This window comes from Dendrobates tinctorius, unplaced genomic scaffold, assembly GCF_039654945.1.
Source record: "Dendrobates tinctorius isolate UK_male_01 unplaced genomic scaffold, ASM3965494v1 ptg000116l, whole genome shotgun sequence".
Classification (NCBI taxonomy): Eukaryota; Metazoa; Chordata; class Amphibia; order Anura; family Dendrobatidae; genus Dendrobates; species Dendrobates tinctorius.
The window spans coordinates 33,330,412-33,347,786 of record NW_027361784.1 but is presented as its reverse complement, the minus strand read 5'-3'; the positions used below and the strand labels follow the sequence as shown (position 1 = coordinate 33,347,786).

General features: G+C 42.4%; 1 protein-coding gene across 3 annotated transcripts in view; it reads left to right on the top strand.

The window, feature by feature from the left end:
• ADCY8 (adenylate cyclase 8) overlaps positions 1-17,375 on the top strand; it is a 451,884-nt gene that overhangs the window by 408,023 nt on the left and 26,486 nt on the right. For all 3 annotated transcript variants that reach the window (XM_073590345.1, XM_073590346.1, XM_073590344.1), the window contains one exon: positions 4,756-4,902. In XM_073590345.1, the coding sequence (XP_073446446.1) occupies positions 4,756-4,902 (147 nt within the window). The remainder of the gene's footprint in view (positions 1-4,755; positions 4,903-17,375) is intronic.

Here is a 17,375-nt window from a genome sequence, read left to right as displayed (position 1 = left end):
CATGCTATAAGCATATAGATAAAATGCCTAGCTCAGAAAGGGACCACCATGCTACTGTTTGTACAAAGTACAAAAAAACTACAACAAAACCAAAGAAATGAGCCGGAGCATAGGCTGATATATGTGAAATCTGCAGGAGCATGTTCACGCTCTGACTATTTCACAGACAAAACTCAAGAAAAAAAAATGAGCCTATAGTAAATAAATTAGTGTAAGAACATGTTCACACTGACTAGAGGATATGCGCGCATTTTATTTTTTTATTGAGTTTTATCAGTGAAATTGCCTGTATACCAACTTATTCTCCGGCTCATTTCTTTGGTTTTGCTGTAGTTTCTTGTACTTTGTACAAACAGGGGCATGGCTCCCCCTTTCTTAGCTTGGCATTTCATCTATAGAGCTCGTCATGAATGGGTGGCTGAACAGTCAGTCCTCTGGCCTGCTCTGCCCACTTTGAGGTGGGCTGACACAGGGTACGATTTTAATATTAGAGAAAGGATAGGACCATCCCGCCTGGGAACACCTTGTCGCATTGGGATGGCTTTTATGCTTTTTGATCAAAGTATTGTTAACCAAAGACTGTGTTATTTACAAATACTATTTCTATTTACAGAGTTTAAGAGTACACTCCCTGACAGAAGTTATGTCACTTATCCATGTTATGTAAATAAAAGCTTAGAACCTGACGGTAAATTCATCCATTGGTTGTATTAAATATTCTTTTGAAAGCTGAAACCCTCCGAAATGTGGTTTAGGTTAAGAAAATAAATTGGCATCAATGCAGAAATATTGATCATTTAATGGACACAGAATGGTCAGATTTTGGCAAGACAAAAGTTTTGTCGCCCACAGAAAGTAATGTGATATTCAAACAAATAATTAACTTAAAATACAAATACATATTGCATCACATTGGTGAATGAAGTTCTGGTGCTATTAGAGTCATATTTAATATTTTGTGTGACTTCCATGAGCTTGAAGGACTGCATCCATGCGGTTCAACATTGATTCATACAATTTATTAATGAAGTCATCAGGAATAGCAAATAATGCAGTCTTACATGCCTCCCAGAGTTCATAGAATCATAGAATCGTAGAGTTGGAAGGGACCTCCTGGGCCATCTGGTCCAACCCCCTGCTCAAAGCAGGATTCGCTAAATCATCCCAGTCAGATGTCTGTCCAGCCTCTGTTTGAAGACTTCCATTGAAGGAGAACTCACCACTTCTCGTGGCAGCCTGTTCCACTCATTGATCACTCTAACTGTCAAAAAGTTTTTTCTAATATCTAATCTGTGTCTCTTCCCATTCAGTTTCATCCCATTGCTTCTAGTCTTTCCTTGTGCAAATGAGAATAAAGTTGATCCTTCTACAATGTGACAGCCCTTTAGATATTTGTAGACAGCTATTAAGTCTCCTCTCAGTCTTCTCTTTTGCAAACTAAACATTCCCAAATCCTGCAACCTTTCCTCATAAGACAGGGTTTGCAGACCGGTCACCATTCTGGTCGCTCTTTTCTGAACTTGCTCCAGTTTGTTGATGTCTTTTTTAAAATGTGGTGCCCAAAACTGGACACAGTACTCCAGATGAGGTCTGACCAAAGAGGAGTAGAGGGAAATAATGACTTCACGTGATCTAGACTGTATGCTTCTGTTAATACATCCTAGAATTGCATCTAGATTCTTTGGTTTTGTCTTCCAAGCTTCCTCTTTCATCCTACCCCAAACATCCTCAATGATGTTCATGTCTGGTGACGGGGCTGGCCAGTCATTGAGCACCTTGATCTTTTTAGCCTGGAGGAGCTTTGTTGTAGAGATGGATGTATGCGATGGAGCATCATCCTGCTGCAGAATTTGACCCCTTTTATGATTTGGAATATAAGAGGTAGCTAATACTTCTTGATATTTTAGGCTATTGATATTGCCTTCCACCTTGCATATGTTTCGCACACCCCCATACTGAATGTAACCCCAGACCATGATCTTTCCACCACCAAGTTTAACTGTTTTCTGTGTGTATTTTGGATCCATACAAGCTCCAGTAGGTCTCCTGCAGTATTTGCGGCGGCTGTGGTGTAATTCTACTGAAGATTCATCAGAGAAATCCACCTTCTGCCACTTTTCCAGCATCCATCTGTTTAGCAGGCTGTGGGACTTTGCAAATGCCATACGGTTTTTTATTTGGCTTTTGTTTAGTGCTGGCTTCTGGGCACTGATTCAACCATGGAGGCCATTTCAAGACAGAAACAGAATTCTACAAACTGTTCTAGTTGACACAGGGACTCGAGGTGACCAGGCCTGTTGGAGCTCCGCTGCAGTGGAAGAGGGGCTTGCTTTGGATTTTCTAACCAACAAACGTTCCTCCTGAGCAGTTGTCTTGCGGGGTCTGCCGGACCTGGGCTTGTCAAATACATCTCCAGTCTCTTTGAATCTTCTTTAATTCTTTGTACTTGACGCTGAGACACATTAAAGGTGCCAGCCACCTCTGCAGTGGATCTGGTCTTCAGCCTCTTGATAATCCAGGCTTTGGTAGCTGGGTGGATTTTTGGCATGTTGTCAGAGCTCAAGTTGCAGCTCAAGTGAAGGTCTGGGGTGCTGGGTTTCTTTTTATACACACCCACTAATTAACTGATCATTTACTGAGCACAGGTGAGGATGTAAACTAGGATTGGGTGCATTATATGACCAGGCGACAAAACTTTTGTCTTGCCAAAATCTGACCATTCTGTGTCCATTAAATGATCAATATTTCTGCATTGATGCCAATTTATTTTCTTAACCGAAACCACATTTCGGAGGGTTTCAGCTTTCAAAAGAATAATTTATACAACCAATGGATGAATTTACCGTCAGGTTATAAGCTGTTATTTACATACCATGGATAAGCGACATAACTTCTGTCAGGGAGTCTATATGCTCATTTTTTTGGGGGGAGGGGGGTTTCCACACGCTTATTAGATGCTCTTATACAAAAGAATAGGGTCAGAATCTCCTCAGTGCTGCTAATGTTCATGTGAATATAATAAAACAACAGAAAATTAAAGTCTTTAAAATCCCCAATGGCCGGAGAAAGAATTTAAAGATTTCTAATTTTTATTTTTAATACTGATTAGAATATTTGAAAAAAAAATGGATTTTTTAAAATAAATGTAAGAAAAAATCCTGATTTTAAAAAAATGGGTCATTTTGTGATGACATCTTCCTTAGCTGGAGGGAAACGCCATAAACAGCCAGTGTGCAGAGCATGATCAGGAAAAGAAGAGCACTAAGAAACTGACAACCATTCCGGGAGCTTTTCTATTGCACTTAGGTTGTCACAGAAATGAAAGTGATGGGGAAAAAATAACTTTTGATGAGTCTTTTTAATATTTTTTTTTTTTTTTATTTTTTTTTATTATTTCTCCTCTTAGTGGAAGCTTTTTGCATATTGTTCTGTTTTTTATATAAGATCAGGACATCCAGTTCTCTGAGAAACTCCGTGCTCTGTCACTCAGATAAGAGCTTCAGCTTTTACCGCTCATCGATTCTAATTTCAAGAGATTGTATTTTGTTCGGTGCTCTATAGAAAGAGGCTTTTCTTCAGTTTCCTCTTGTAGTAAATGCGGTAAATAATCTTCAGAAATGTTTGTCGCGGGCTGAGTGCAGGCGGAAGCTTCGCTATTACAATCCATTACCCCCTTTTGTGATCACCGAAGCCGCTTCATAATCGAAAAAAAACAATTTCTTAATTTCAGTGCAGAAGAGAGGATATATGGCGAGGAACAAAGCAGGAGTGCTCCACGTCCACTGCCGGGGTACAGAGTATATGGGATATACACCGTACTGGTCCCATTACCGCCTCCTATACTATGAGCAATCATAGTGACCTGCTCACATCAAAGGGAACTTATCATTGGAAGATTACGTCATATAAGTTGTTTTTTATTATAAGTTTTTATTGCAGCTTTTTATTTTTAAAAAATTATCAAGGTTTTAAATTACTAGAGAAAATAGTAAAATATAACTGTTTCAGGAGTGCCTGGGAATGGCCAAAACTGGATGAAAATGCCCACTTTTGGGTGGGATTCAATTAAACTTCGCCCCGAAAACTGGATTTCTCCACCCATTTTGTTGGTGGAGTTTAATTAGAATCCACCCTTTTAAATCAACACATACTGTACATGCCTTAATTTGTGAAGTCTTTTGCTGAAAATTCGAGACAGTCCGAGCAAATTCTGGACTGTTGGCAGTAGTATGAACTAGAGCTGATATTTCCTGTATTCTATATCTTACTTGTCACCTTTGCTGTATAGACTGGGACAGAATGAGCAGAGTCATCTTCTTATCATTAGAGGATATTATGATGTCTCTATTATAATCCTGGAATCCTAGATAAGACAGGACACTAATACTATACCCAGTGTATGAACAAAAAAGGGTTAAACACCTCTGATAAAAGTTTTCTCCAGTCCTTGCCGTTAGTGCTGGATGCTTTATGCTTTAGATCTGGTCCGCTTCAGTTCCTGTGCTTCTCCCGTGCTGCTGAAGAAAAGTTGTCACCAGAGAAGAACATCAAACTATCAATCTTCAAAAACCTGAGAGGCAAGGAAGCGGTGTGCTTCTGAAGAAAACAAGATGACAACACTCCTTTCTATTCTGAAAATAAATTCAGAACCATACCTTCGTCTTTAACGAAGTAAAATGAATCCATTGTGCAAAGTCATAATTTTCTAACAGTGAAGACGCTATCTTCAACTTTCCTATTCCTCTTTTCCTTTAGGAGCTGTATTCCCAGTCCTATGATGCTGTGGGAGTCATGTTTGCTTCAATCCCTGGATTTGCTGATTTTTATTCACAAACGGAAATGAATAACCAGGGAGTAGAGTGCCTGCGTCTGCTGAATGAGATCATTGCTGACTTTGATGAGGTAAATAACATTCTTATGTTTGCTGTTCAATTCCTGCCCCCTAGATTATAACTACAAAAATGTTATGCTTGTCTACAAGAATGTAACTACTATAATACTGCCCCCTATGTACAAGAATGTAACTACTATAATACTGCCCCTATGTACAAGAATATAACTATTATAATACTGCCCCTATGTACAAGAATATAACTACTATAATACTGCTCCTATGTACAAGAATATAACTACTATAATACTGCCACTATGTACAAGACTATAACTACTATAATACTGCTCCTATGTACAAGAATATAACTACTATAACACTGCCCCCTATGTACAAGAATATAACTGCTATAATACTGCTCCCCATGTACAAGAATATAATTACTATAATACTGCTCTTATGTACAAGAATATAACTACTATAATACTGCTCCTATGTACAAGAATATAACTGCTATAATACTGCTCCCCATGTACAAGAATATAATTACTATAATACTGCCCCTATGTACAAGAATATAACTACTATAATACTGCTCCTATGTACAAGAATATAACTACTATAATACTGCCCCTATGTACAAGAATATAACTACTATAACACTGCCCCCTATGTACAAGAATATAACTGCTATAATACTGCTCCCCATGTACAAGAATATAATTACTATAATACTGCTCTTATGTACAAGAATATAACTACTATAATACTGCTCCTATGTACAAGAATATAACTACTATAATACTGCCCCCCATGTACAAGAATATAACTATTACAATACTGCTCTCTATGTACAAGAATGTAACAACTATAATACTGCCCCTATGTACAAGAATATAACTACTATTATACTGCTCCTATGTACAAGAATATAACTTATAACTTCTATAATTCTGCCCCTATGTACAAGAATATAACTACTATAATACTGCTCCTATGTAAAAGAATATAACTACTATAATACTGCCCCCTATGTACAAGAATATAACTACTGTAATACTGCCCCCTATGTACAAGAATATAACTACTATAATACTGTCCTTATGTACAAGAATATAACTACCATAATACTGCCTCTATGTACAAGAATATAACTACTGTAAGGCTGGAGTCACACACAATGTATAAAAATACGTTCCGTTTTTCACGGACCAGAATCGCACAAATGTTTCATGAACTGTGATCCGTGTCTTGGTTTGAACAGGGTTCTTGCCCTGCACTCACAGGGTTAAGTGTTCGTGGCCTCTTTCTGGATCTGGGAGGGGTATTTATACTCACTCTTTCCCAGGGTTCTCTGTCAGCTATACTGTTGTTCTGGTGTGTCTGACCCCTGGTGTACGTGTATTCTGCGTTGCTTGTTTGCTTCCCATGTATGACCTGGTCCGTTCCCTCACTCTGTACTTCGTTTCTTGTTTTGGTACCATTGTCTTTCCTGGTTCTGACCTCCTGGCTTGGCTATCGTTACTCCGTTACAGTTTGTCCCTATTGTACCGTCTATTGCCTGTTCTGGTTTTCTGATCTATTGCTACGTCCTGACTATCCATTCTGTCTAACCCTTTGGTACTGTATTGCTATCTCGTGCTTTGACCCGGCTTGATCTGGTTTCTGTCTCTGTCTATGCCCCTTGGTTACATTGTCCAGTAGTTACCTTTCTAGGAGTTTCCCTGCAGCTCCTGGCTCTGTGGCACTGAGGCCACGCCCCCAGCAGTCACATATTTCAGGTCCTGTGAGCTTGGAGCATGCATTGTCGCCACTGAGACCCCGCTCCGCAGGTATCTTTGTGCACAGTCTTTGTACTCAGGACACGTGCACTGGCTCAGTGAGCAAGTGCAGTGCGGTGTTCCTGACATTATAGCTGACCATTTCAGTTTTCTTTTTCTTCCTCTGAAGGAAAAAAAAAAAGTGTGTTATCCTCATGGATCCCATACAAGCTTTGGCTGTTCAGGTCAAGCACCTGACCCAAATGTTCCACAAACTTAATGTGGAACAGCGCATGATGGCCCATACACAGCAACGGTTGGTGGATACTGTGCAGGGGGCTGTCGCTGCAGGGGCTCCTAGTGCTGGAGATAGAGATGTGTCATTGGCATCCCCGAATCTCCGGTCAAATTGCCAGACCTTTTCTCAGGGGATAAAAGGGAGTTCAGGTCGTTCAGAGAAGGATGCAAGCTTTTTTTTTCTCTGAGGCCCCGCTCCTCCGGGGATGAGTTCCAGAGGGTGGGGGTCGTCATTTCCCTACTTCGGGGGGCTCCACAGGCATGGGCTATCTCTATCTCTTCCTCTGCTCCTGAATGTATGTCTGTGAATTTGTTCTTTGAGGCTCTGGGGCACATTTATGATGAGCCTGATAGAGTGCATCTGGCAGAGGATATGTTGATGAGTGTGACACAGGGTAGGCACTCTGCTGAATGGTTCTGCTCTGAGGTCAGACGCTGGGCACCGGAGGTCTCCTGGGATGATGCTGCCCTCTGGGGTTTGTTCTGTAGAGGCCTGTCCGAACGTTTGAAAGATGCCCTAGCCCTTCATCCTCCACCGGATTCTTTGGAGGACGCTATGATCCAGACTGTCTGCATGGACCGTAGGCTGCAGGCAATAGGAGACCCCTTTATTCTCCAATCTGAGAGACTCTGCATCTAGTCCTGAGCCCATGCAGGTTGGTGCCACGTCATTGGAGGAAAAAGAGAGGAGACGCCGTAGAAACAACCAATTGTGCTTTTACTGTGGATCCGCTGGACATTGGAGAAGGAACTGTCCTTCTTGCCCTTCTTCAGTGAAGCCGTCAGGAAAACGACTGAGTCTGGGTAACAATTGAGGAGGTTGCCCAGACTCCCAGGTACCCTTTTCCTCACTTACTAAAATTCTGCTTCCGGTGGAACTAGAACTTACAGGCGGTCCGGTTGGGACTACCGCCTTTGTTGACTGTGGTTCTTCTATTAATCTAATCGATGCCAAAGTTGTGACTTTTCATAAGATAGGGACAGTCAGGTTAAAAGATCCTGTTAAAATTGTGGCAATTGATTCTTCTCCTATCACCCAGGAGGGAATTTGTTTCATGACTGATAATTTTTCCACGTGAGTGGAACCCACTTTCAGCGAAAAGGTAAGGTGTTTTGTTCTAAATAATCTGCCGGCTGGACTGGTACTGGGTATGCCTTGGCTTCAACGTCACAATCCTACTATTGACTGGGTCACTGGGGAGATCATTCAGTGGGGTTGTATGGCTAACGGTCTATGTTGTAACTTGACAACTCTTGTCACCCCAGTAAAATCTGTGTCAGTGTCGTCTGTCGATCTGGAAGGTATTCCGGAGTACCTGAAAGATTTTGAAGACGTATTTTCTGAAAGTGAGGCTGAGGCGCTACCACCACATAGACCCTTTGATTGTGCCATTAATCTAGTCCCTGGAGCCAAGTTACCCAAGGCTCGCCTGTTCAATTTGTCCGGGTCCGAACGTCTAGCCATGAAGGAGTACCTTACCGAGAGTCTCCGCAAAGGGCATATTAGGCCTTCTGTTTCACCTGTGGCGGCGGGCTTCTTTTTTGTTAAGAAAAAAGATGGTGGTTTGCGGCCGTGCTTCGACTTTCAGGAATTAAACAAAATTACTGTGAAAAATGCATACCCTCTCCCCCTAATTCCTGATCTATGTAACCAACTCACCGGGGCCAAGTGGTTCTCTAAACTGGATTTACGTGGGGCATACAACCTTATAAGAGTCCGGGAAGGGGACGAATGGAAAACAGCATTCCTGACGACTGAAGGGCTGTTCGAAAACTTGGTTATGCCCTTTGGTCTCACCAACGCTCCTGCTGTTTTTCAGAATTTTATTAATGTAATTTTCTCTGATTTAATTGGACGTTTTGTGGTCATCTATTTGGATGACATTCTGGTGTACTCGGTGGACAGTCAATCTCACTTGCACCATTTGCGGATGGTTCTCCTGAGACTGAGGGAGAATCATTTGTATGCTAAGTTGGAAAAATGCTCATTTTTCATGCAAGAAGTATCCTTTCTGGGGTTGATTGTGTCAGGGGAGGGGTTCCGCATGGATCCTAAGAAGGTCCAGGCTGTTACAGATTGGGTGCAGCCTCATGACTTGAAAGGGTTGCATCGATTTTTAGGCTTTGCTAACTTTTATAGGAAATTTATTAAGGGCTTCTCGCAGGTGGTAAAGCCTCTAACGGACCTCACTTTCAAGGGAGCTGATGTAAAAAATTGGTCTGTAGCTGCAAAAAATTCTTTCATGACATTAAAAAAGTGCTTTTCTTCAGCCCCTGTATTGGTACAACCCGACCCGTCAAGACCTTTTATCGTGGAGGTTGACGCCTCGGAAGTAGGGGTGGGGGCAGTTTTGTCTCAGGGCCCTCCTACCCTTACTAATCTGAGGCCTTGCGCCTTCTTCTCTAAAAAATTTTCCTCTGCCGAGAGAAATTCTGATGTCGGCAATAGAGAGTTGTTGGCGGTAAAGTTGGCTTTTGAAGAATGGAGGCATTTCCTGGAGAGGGCTATTCATCCCATTACAGACATCACTGATCACAACAATTTGGCCTATATCGAGTCTGCCAAGAGATTGACCCCCAGACAGGCTCGGTGGGCACTTTTTTTTCTCGATTTCAGTTTACCATCACATTCCGCCCGGGATCTAAAAACATCAAGGCTGATGCCTTATCCTGAAGCTTTGATTCGGTGTCCCCTCCAGAACCTCCATCCTCCATTCTTCAGCCAGGAGTAGTGGTGGCCGAAATCTCATCTGAGATACAGAGAGAGATTTTGGAGGCTCAGGCTCGGGCTCCGGGTGGTAAACCCCCGGGTAAATTGTTTGTACCGGAACGTTTCCGTCTCGGACTTATTCAGGAATTTCACGATTCTATGTTGAGTGCTCACCCTGGGATTGCAGCTACCCGGGGGGCAATTGCGGGGGGTTTCTGGTGGCCCTCTATGGTAACAGATATTAAAAAGTTTGTGACTGCATGTGGGGTGTGCGCTCGTTCTAAAAGTTCTCAGGTCCGGCCGGCCGGGGAGTTGGTGCCTTTGCCAATTCCGGATAGACCATGGACACATTTATCCATGGATTTTATCACAAATCTTCCTCCTTCCAGGGGCAACTCGGTGATATGGGTGGTGGTGGATAGGTTTTCAAAACAAGCCCACTTTGTACCTCTCCCCGCATTACCATCTCCTGAAACCCTGGCCCGTTTATTTATGCAGCATATAATTCGGTTGCATGGAGTGCCTATGAATGTGGTGTCAGACAGAGGGGTACAGTTTGCAGCCAGGTTCTGGAGGGCTTTTTGTAAAAAGCTGGGGATTTCGTTGTCCTTCTCCTCTGCCTACCACCCAGAGTCTAATGGACAGACGGAGCGTACGAACCAATCGTTGGAGCAGATTCTAAGATGCTTGGCCTCTTCCAGGCAGGAGGACTGGTGTGAGGTATTGCCCATGGCAGAGTTTGCATTCCACGGTCGTGTGAGACAATCTACTGGGAAGTCTCCCTTTCAGATCAACTATGGGTTTAACCCACATTTTGGAGAGTTTTCCGGCATGGATTCAGGTTGTCCTGGAGCTGAGGGTGCGACACAACGTCTTAGAATCCTTTGGAGTGAGGTTCAGAGGAATATTTCCAAGGCCCAGGAAAACTATAAGCGGTTTGCTGACAGGAGGAGGGGGTCAGATCCAGCATTTGCAGTAGGGGAGAAGGTGTGACTATCCACCCGCAATATCAAGCTTAAGATACCATCTATAAAGCTGGGCCCCAAGTTTATTGGCCCATACAAAGTTGTGGAGGTTGTTAACCCAGTAGCCTACCGACTGTAGCTGCCCACCTCCTTTAAAATTTCTGATGTCTTCCACAGCTCCTTGTTAAAGCCTGTGGGGACGGTGAGAGAGGATCCCTCATCAAATGCTCCGCCAGTGCTGGTAGAGGGGCAGCTGGAGTATGAAGTAGGGCGCATTGTCGACTCCCGGTGGGTCGCCGGAGACTCCAGTATCTGATACACTGGAAGGGGTACTCTCTGGAGGATGGGTCATGGGTTCCAGCCAGTTCGGTGCATGCCGATCGTCTGGTGCTGGCTTTCCACGCCAGATACCCAGACAAGCCTGGGGGTCTAGTGGCCCCCCGTTAAGAGGGGGGTACTGTCATGGTTTGAACAGGATTCTTGCCCTGCACTCACAGGGATAAGTGTTCGTGGCCTCTTTCTGGATCTGGGAGGGGTATTTATACTCACTCTTTACCAGGGTTCTCTGTCAGCTATACTGTTGATCAGGTGTGTCTGAGCCCTGGTGTGTGTGTATTCTGCACTGCTTGTTTGCTTCCCGTGTATGACCCGGTCCGTTCCCTCACTCTGTACTCCGTTTCTCGTTTTGGCACTATTGTCTTTTCCGGTTCTGACCTCCTGGCTTGGCTATCGTTACTGCGTTACAGTTTGTCCCTATTGTACCGTCTAGTGCCCGTTCTGGTTTTCTGATCTATTGCTACATCCTGACTATCCATTCTGTCTAACCCTTTGGTACTGTATTGCTATCTCGTGCTTTGACCCGGCTTGATCTGGTTTCTGTCTCTGTCTATGCCCCTTGGTTACATTGTCCAGTAATTACCTTTCTAGGAGTTTCCCTGCAGCTCCTGGCTTTGTGGCGCTGAGGCCACACCCCCAGCAGTCACATGCTTCAGGTCCTGTGAGCTTGGAGCATGCATTGTCGCCACTGAGACCCCGCTCTGCAAGTATCTTTGTGCACAGTCTTTGTGCTCAGGACACGCGCACTGGCTCAGTGAGCAAGTGCAGTGCGGTGTTCCTGACAATCCGTATGTCATCCGATTGTCATTCGAGGATGCGATTTTCTCACATCTAAGCATCCATGTGACATCCGTATTATTATTATTATTATTATTACAGTGCTGTGCAAATTAATTGGGACAAAGCAATTTTTTAAGTAAAATCGTAAGTTGGTTACCAGTCAGTGATTCAAACCAGTTTTAACGGCTTTGAACAGGCACTCAAACCTGTTCAAAGCAGTTTAAACTGGCTTGACTCACTGACTGGTAACCAACTTACGATTTTACTTAAAAAAATTGCTTTGTCTCAATTAATTTGCACAGCACTGTATCTATTTCTATAGCACCATTGATTCCATGGTGCTGTACATGAGAAAGGGTTACATACAAATTACAGATATCACTTACAGTAAACAAACTAACAATCATAGACTGATACAGAGGAGGGAGAGAGGACCCTGTCCCCGGGGGCTTACATGCTACAGGATGGTGGGGAAGGAGACAGTAGGCTGGCGGGTTGCAGCAGTTCCAGTGTTGGCTGAGGCGGTAACTCCAGTAATGGTGAGGAGGTAGCGGGGTCATTGCAGGCTGTAGGCTTTCCTGAAGAGGTGGGTTTTCAGGTTCTGTCTGAATGATCCGAGTGTGGTTGATAGCCGGACGTGTTGGGGCAAAGAATTCCAGAGGAGGGAGGATATTTCGAAAGAAGTCTTGGAGGCGGATGGGTGAGGAGCGAATAAGTGTGGAGGAGAGAAGGAGGTCTTGGGAGGATCGGAAATTACGTGAGGGAAGATATCGGGAGATCAATTCAGAGATATATGGGGGAGACAGGTTATAGATGGCCTCGTAGGTCAGTATTAGTAATTTGAATTGGATACACTGAGGGAATGGGAGCCAGTGATGAGATTTGCAGAGGGGAGTAGCGAGGAGAGAGCAGAATTAGTCGGACAGCAAAGGTAAGGATGGACTGGAGGTTGTTAGCAGGGTGGCCACAGAAAAGGATGTTGCAGTAGTCGAGAAGGGAGATGATGAGAGCATGCACAAGCATTTTAGTAGAGTGAGGGTTGAGGAAGGGACGGATTCTAGAAATAATTTTGAGCTGGAGGCGGCAGGAGGTGGAGAGAGTTTGGATGTGCGGTTTGAAGGACAGAGCAGAGTCAATTGTTACTCCAAGGCAGCGGACCTCCGATACGGGGGAAAGCATGATGTCGTCAATTGTTATAGATAGGTCAGGTAAGGAAGATCTGTGAGATGGGGGAAAGATGATCAGTTCAGATTTGTCCACATTGAGCTTGAGGAAGCGAGAGGAGAAGAAGGAGGATATGGCTGATAGACACTCTGGGATTTTGGAGAGCAGAGAGGTGGCGTCTGTGCCAGAGAGGTAGATCTGAGTATCATCGGCATAAAGGTGGTACTGGAATCCGTGGGACTTTGAGTTGCCCCAGGCCAAGTATAGATTGAGAAGAGTAGGGGTACTAGAACAGAGCCTTGGCGGACTCCAACAGAGAGAGGGTGGGATGAGGAGGTAGTGGGGGAGTGGGAGACACTGAATGTGCGGTTGGAAAGGTATGAGGAGATCCAGGATAGGGTGAGGTCTTTGATGCGAAAGGAGGAGAGGATCTGTAATAGGATGGCATCCGTATGGCGAGATTTTCTCGCCCGCTTGCAAAATGGACATATAATGGATCCCAATGACAGGTTTTTAAACACAAACGAAAGAATAAAATAAGAAAATAAGAAAATAAAAAAACAACAATATTGATACCTCTCCGCAGTTCAGTCAGGTCCCCCACTACAATCCATCACAAGTGGTTAACTAGTTTACATTATGCTAATGCTACCGGCCCCTCTAATCCACTGCAGAATGAATGAAATCATGTCTGCGCAGGCACCCCAGCTGACCGGGGATGAACTGATTAGCGTGGGAAAGTTTCTGAATTTTTCCCCACGCTGTCAGTTCACCTCAGGTCAGCCAGGGACTCCGCGCAGCACATCAGTGATGTCAGCGGTAGTCAGTGAGGCTGTGCGGAGTCCCCAGCTGACCTGAGGTGAACTCAGTAGCATGGGAAAAAGTTCAGAAACTTTTCCACGCTAATCAGTTCATCCCCGGTCAGCCGGGGCGTCGGCGCGGACATGATTTCATTCATTCTGCAGTGGTTTACAGCGGGGCCAGTAGCATTAGAACCGGTCCCGGTTGTAATCTAGTTAACCCCTTGTGATGGATTGCAGCGGGGGACCTGACTGAACTGTGGAGAGGTATGGATATTGTTGTTTTTTTATTTTATTATTTTTCACAGGAGAGCAAGGGATTCAGTTGGATTAGCAGAATAATAAATTGGTCAAAAATTTTGTGTAATTATTTCATTAAAAGAATTTTTAATTAATGTCTGTGTGTGTCTTTTTTAACCCTTTACTGCTATAGGATTAATAATGGTTAGGTGTCTTATTGACACCTCTCCATTTTTAACCCGGCTTAATGTCACCTTTCAATTGCAAGGTGACATTAACCTTTTATTAACCCATATGCCACCGCTAAAGGCAATGGGAATAGAGAGGCTAAGTGCAGAAAAGGCGCATCTTTTCTGGGGTGGATGGGGGCAGATTTTTTAGCCAGTGGGGGCCAAAAACAATGGTCTCTCGCAAGGCTATTAATATCTGCCCTCACTCACTGGCTTTCCCTCTCTGGCGGGAGCCCACGCAATTTTTTTCAACAAATTTACCCATTAATTTAACACCTACAAGTCCCAAATTTTACACACATACACTAATCTAATTATTAGTCAAAGACATATAAAAAATAAATTAAGTGAAATGGTTTACTGTATGTAAACCATGTGTCATTTCATGTCGGGTGTTGGAATGATTTTACAGAAGCCAGCAATTGATTTTATATATATATATATATATATATATATATATATATATATATATATATCTCAATGACATGTGTGTATATATACTGTATGTATTCTATATGTATTCTATATGTATTCTATTTGTATATATCTATCTATCCTTTCTATTATTTATTAAACATGTCTGTGTGATTTTTCTGTATCGCGCACTGAATTGCCGGCTTTCGTTAAAGGACACCGATGCATATTTCTCGCAAGTCACACGTCTGGTCCATGTGTAATCTGTATTTTTCTCACCCCCATAGACTTGCATTGGCGTATTACGGGCGTAATACGCTGATAATTGCAGCATGCTGCGATTTTCTCAGCACGTATAATACTGCCGAGAAAAATCAGCTGATGAGAGCTGCCCGATAGATTAACATTGGGACTTGTGCCATGCGATTTTTTTCTCGCATAGCACTTGTCCATATTTCTCGCTAGTGTGACTCCGGTCCAATACCGCTCCTATGTACAAGAATACAACACTATAATACTGCTCCTATGTACAAGAATATAACTACTATAATACTGCTCCTATGTACAAGAATATAACTACTATAATACTGCCCCTATGTACAAGAATATAACTACTATAATACTGCTCCTATGTACAAGAATATAACTACTATAATACTGCTCCTATGTACAAGAATATAACTACTATAATACTGCCCCTATGTACAAGAATATAACTACTATAATACTGCCCCCTATGTACAAGAATATAACTACTATAATAGTTCCCCTATGTACAAGAATATAACTACTATAATACTGCTCCTATGTACAAGAATATAACTACTATAATACTGCCCCCTATGTACAAGAATATAACTACTATAATACTGCTCCTATGTACAAGAATATAACTACTATAATACTGCCCCTATGTCCAAGAATATAACTACTATATTACTGCCCCCTATGTACAAGAATATAACTACTATAATACTGCTCCTATGTACAAGAATATAACTACTATAATACTGCCCCTATGTACAAGAATATAACTACTATAATACTGCCCCCTATGTACAAGAATATAACTACTATAATAGTGCCCCTATGTACAAGAATATAACTACTATAATACTGCTCCTATGTACAAGAATATAACTACTATAATACTGCCCCCTATGTACAAGAATATAACTACTATAATACTGCTCCTATGTACAAGAATATAACTACTATAATACTGCCCCTATGTCCAAGAATATAACTACTATATTACTGCCCCCTATGTACAAGAATATAACTACTATAATACTGCCCCTATGTCCAAGAATATAACTACTATATTACTGCCCCCTATGTACAAGAATATAACTACTATAATACCGCTCCTATGTACAAGAATACAACACTATAATACTGCTCCTATGTACAAGAATATAACTACTATAATACTGCTCCTATGTACAAGAATATAACTACTATAATACTGCCCCTATGTACAAGAATATAACTACTATAATACTGCTCCTATGTACAAGAATATAACTACTATAATACTGCTCCTATGTACAAGAATATAACTACTATAATACTGCCCCTATGTACAAGAATATAACTACTATAATACTGCCCCCTATGTACAAGAATATAACTACTATAATAGTGCCCCTATGTACAAGAATATAACTACTATAATACTGCTCCTATGTACAAGAATATAACTACTATAATACTGCTCCTATGTACAAGAATATAACTACTATAATACTGCCCCTATGTACAAGAATATAACTACTATAATACTGCCCCCTATGTACAAGAATATAACTACTATAATACTGCTCCTATGTACAAGAATATAACTACTATAATACTGCCCCCTATGTACAAGAATATAACTACTATAATACTGCTCCTATGTACAAGAATATAACTACTATAATGATCTTTTTATTTAAAAACTGGCAACCATATATTACAAAAATGTTACATTAAAATCTCAAAGCAATAAATAGTAAAGGCGATAAATACTGTGTTGTTACATCACTTAAATAATAGCATTAGCAAACATTGACAAATCCCGATACATGGATGTTTCTCCAGTTCACATTCCCTGGGTTCCCCTTTATATCCTTCTTATATACGGCCTTGAGACTTTCTAGGATCTTATACCTGACAGTATCACAGGACAGGACTTCCTTATTGATGAGCAGGCAGCACCGTGCACACCACAGATGGTAGATGGTCACCACATTTATTATGTACTGAGAGCTTCTGTCATACGCCCTGAGCTCAGGCTGGAAGTCTCCGTACAGCAGCTGACCATACGACTGTCCCACCAGGTGCGGTAACTTTAGGAACAAGGACACAGACTCCCATACCTGCATACTGAAGGGGCACTCTAACAGCAGATGGTCCATCGTCTCCAGTATATGGGGGCACTCTTCTCTGGGACAGGATCTGTCTGATACATTCCTGCACTTTAGATTATCTCTAACGTACATCTTACCATGGAGCGCCAGCCACGCTACCTCTCTCATATGAGGGGGAACTCTGGGATCTAGCACGTTTTTTACAGCCCATTTTACATCCAGACTCGGAGCGCCCCTCAGTTGTACCTGGACACTGAAGTGAGATGACAGGACATTCTTATACAGCTCGTTCCTACTAAGCTGCTTGATGTCATCATACAAGATCCTCCATCTGATGACCTTACTTATTATGTGGACACCATACCAAGAAACATTATTCTTTAGTCGTCCTGAGATTCTCTTGATGGGGTCCCCTAACGACCACACAGACACAAACTGCTGGATCTGGCTCTTGAACAAACACGACCATGGCACCTTCTCTGAATTCTTACAAA